The following is a 3,152-nucleotide window of genomic DNA, read 5'->3' as shown; positions in this document are numbered from 1 at the left end:
TTGGGTGATGGCACCATTTGTTTACTCTGGAACTTTGATGGGGAGGTGACAACTTATTTTCTCCCCTGAATCTGAGCTGCAATGGTCTGTCAGAATACCCTGGGAGACGGGTGGTAGAGGTTCCCTTAGAAGGAGTTTACAAGGTAATTTAAGTACTTAATCCTGTTGTTTTTCATAAACCGTTCACACATGGGCTCCCAAGACATGAGCAGGGCCAAATGGAGCACCCACAGCCTGTGAGGGAGGCACCTCTGGGAGCAGCACCCAGGGAAGGGGGAGCTGCAGGGGGACAGGAATCAGCTGAAACACTCCATGCTGGTTCTAACGCGCTCCATCTCATGCAGGAAGCTGTAGAACTGCGGCAAGGTTAATTCTGGGGAGAGAAAATTCAGCTTCAGGCAGATGTTTCCAACTCTGCAGAATCATCCAAGAAAATTAATTTCCACCCTAAGATTTTTTCTTTTTTGGCTTAGTACACCTAAGCAGCTCTTGATGGGTAATTGATGATAATAAAGAACTGAGATCCTTGAACACAGAAGGTTCTCAGCTCTGTAGGGGAAAAACGGGGAGTGTGTTAGCATGGCATCACTCCACAGCATGGAGACCAAAAAGCACCGCTCAGGATGTCTGATGCGACACCTGCAGCAAGAGTGTCTTGCTTTTAATATTCCTCACCTCCAGCCATCCCCCTCCACCCCTTTCCCTTTCTCCAAAAGGCTCTTCAACTTCAGGGTCTCCAACCTGCAATGGCTTTTTAATGCTCCTCGTATCATCTTTTCCGAGAGGAAAGGCAGTGGAGTGGCTACTCCACAGCTTGGTCATGACTTTTTTCTGGAAGGGATGATTTGTGGTAGTCTTCGCAAGCCCACTGAAGAGAACATGGAAAGTGAAAAGGCTCAAAGGGGGATTTGGACTCACCTATATACACATTTTCAGTTTGACTTCCTTTCTTAACCACCAACTTTAACTGATTAAAAAAAAAAGAAAAATTTAAAATTAAAACAATGACAATTGGGCAAAGAAATTCTTAAAACCCTTTTTCGTCCAGGGCTGGCTGGTTAACTCAGTTGGTTAGAGCACAGCCTCACGACAGCAAGGTCACGGGTTCAGATCCTTGTACTGGCCAGCCACCAAAAAAACCAAACCAAAACAAAACAAAAACAAAAAAACCCTTTCACTCAATTAAGCATCAAAACATCCCACTTCTGGGCCAAGCCTGTGGCGCACTCGGGAGAGTGCGGCGCTGCGCTCGCGCCACGGGTTCAGATCCTATATAGGGATGACCGGTGCGCTCACGGCGCTCACTGGCTGAGCTCGGTGTGGCCGGTCTCAAAAAAAAGAACAACAACAAAAAAAAACATCCCACTTCTAATTTGAGAGTTGTAGAGAGGCAGTCTGGATCATCCACCACTAAAAGTTCTGACAATTCTCACGACTACAGGAACAATCAAACTTTTATGAACAAAGTTAGAATCTATTTTGGTTTTTTTGGCAGCTGGCTGGTACAGGTATCCAAACCCTTGATCTTGGTGTTACAATACCATGCTCTAACCAGCCAGCCCAATATTAGATCTATTAATCTGAAATAAGCATGTCATGACCATGACTTTCGTTAACCACATTGCTCTGAGATATAAAAGGCACTTCAGTGAAACATCCATTTAAATGGATATCTAAAGAAACCCAAAGTAGATTTAATAACTTTTAAGAGTCAAAAATCTACCCATTTTCAAGGATCAGGAGAAGACTTACTTGTAAAAAAATACTCCCCACTTTCTCTAATTCGCTGCTCCCAGATGTCACTGTGACACAAAAAAGAAAAACTATGAGGACAGCAAGATGTGCTCTTCAGGAGGCCAAACTACGGATGGGAACAGCTACTGAATGTGGACAGCATGCAAAAGAGCAGCTGGTGGCCCCAGCAGTGTTTGAGGACTAAGGACACGTCTTCCCCATGGAGGCCATCTAAAAGTCCCTGCACCCCCACCCTATATCACCCAAAGACCTGGGACTGGCTCTAACTGGTTACCTCCAAATTTCCACTCCATATCTATAAGCTGGTTAATCATCAAAGTCTGACCTATGGCCCATCGAGCAAGGGTGGGGGCATTCTGCTTCCACTGGAACAAAAGCAAAAAGCCAAAGTCATAACAATGGGAAAATCTCCCCCTCCCCATTGTGCCACAAACACAGCAACTTTGAGTATTTATACAGACAGTGGGAAGAACACAGAACCAGGGGCTTGGCCTATATGCACATATCTGGGGCGGGGGGGGGTGTACAGAACTGCAGAAGACACTATGCATGTTTTCTTTCAAAGATTTAGTCAGTGTTGGAACAAAAACCGTGTGACATTTATATTCAGTCAAATCATTAAAAAAATGAGAGGTGCACTAACAACGCAGGTTAAAAGCTGTATGTATGTCATTCACGTGAAACCAAATGAAAAACATTAAGCTGGAGAAAGGATGCATAATGATTGATGGGTTTGCCTTAGTCAGCACTTTCCATTTTCTTTTCACGAAATAAAAGGGATCTTAATTAACCTCGATTAAAAGGAATTATACCTTTTCAGAAAAGTAAGTGGCTTTCTCCTCACTAAGACCTATAAGAGAACAGAAGGAGACATTAACATAATAACAAGCCACACTGGCCTGTCACTGTGAGCAACCTTGGGCAATGACCTACCCAGAGTTATGAAATCCGCTCGGACTTGCTCGGCTGTGAGACCCTTCTTCAAGGCACCTTGGGAGCAGGGGAGACATTGGTTAAAAAGGGCAAATCAGTTGGCAATAAATATTTAATGTGCACAACTATATGACATAGAGGACAGGAGGAATATGGGAAAATGGCTAGCTCCATGAAGATCTCCATCCAGCTGGGAGAAAAGAGCATTGGAAATAGCTGGAGAACGAGAAAGACTGCATGTTCTGTGTATTGTTCAACATGATTATTTTCTCCTCTAGCAAGTGTGGAAGAAGTGAGGACTCAGGGATGGGAAACTAATCTGAGAATGAGTGAGGCTACAGAGTCCTGAAGCAGAGGCAGGGGGAGCTCGACATCAGGCTGGACAATAGCTGAACTGCATGATGCAATATGTAGCCACTAGTTGCATGCAGTTATTTCAATTTTCATTAAAATTAATAAAATTT

General features: G+C 44.0%; 1 protein-coding gene across 1 annotated transcript in view; it reads right to left on the bottom strand.

Moving 5' to 3' along the window:
• Nucleotides 1-3,152, bottom strand: part of COMMD7 (COMM domain containing 7) — a gene marked incomplete at its 5' end in the record, with an annotated part of 22,509 nt that overhangs the window by 910 nt on the left and 18,447 nt on the right. Inside the window, 6 exons of the mRNA XM_008577322.1 lie at nt 15-373; nt 919-967; nt 1,753-1,802; nt 2,030-2,120; nt 2,568-2,605; nt 2,689-2,745. Coding sequence (XP_008575544.1) covers nt 297-373; nt 919-967; nt 1,753-1,802; nt 2,030-2,120; nt 2,568-2,605; nt 2,689-2,745 — 362 coding nt within the window. The remainder of the gene's footprint in view (nt 1-14; nt 374-918; nt 968-1,752; nt 1,803-2,029; nt 2,121-2,567; nt 2,606-2,688; nt 2,746-3,152) is intronic.

The sequence above is a fragment of the Galeopterus variegatus genome, unplaced genomic scaffold (genome assembly GCF_000696425.1).
Source record: "Galeopterus variegatus unplaced genomic scaffold, G_variegatus-3.0.2 Scaffold65, whole genome shotgun sequence".
NCBI lineage: Eukaryota > Metazoa > Chordata > Mammalia > Dermoptera > Cynocephalidae > Galeopterus > Galeopterus variegatus.
This window is presented reverse-complemented; position numbering and strand designations above follow the sequence as displayed.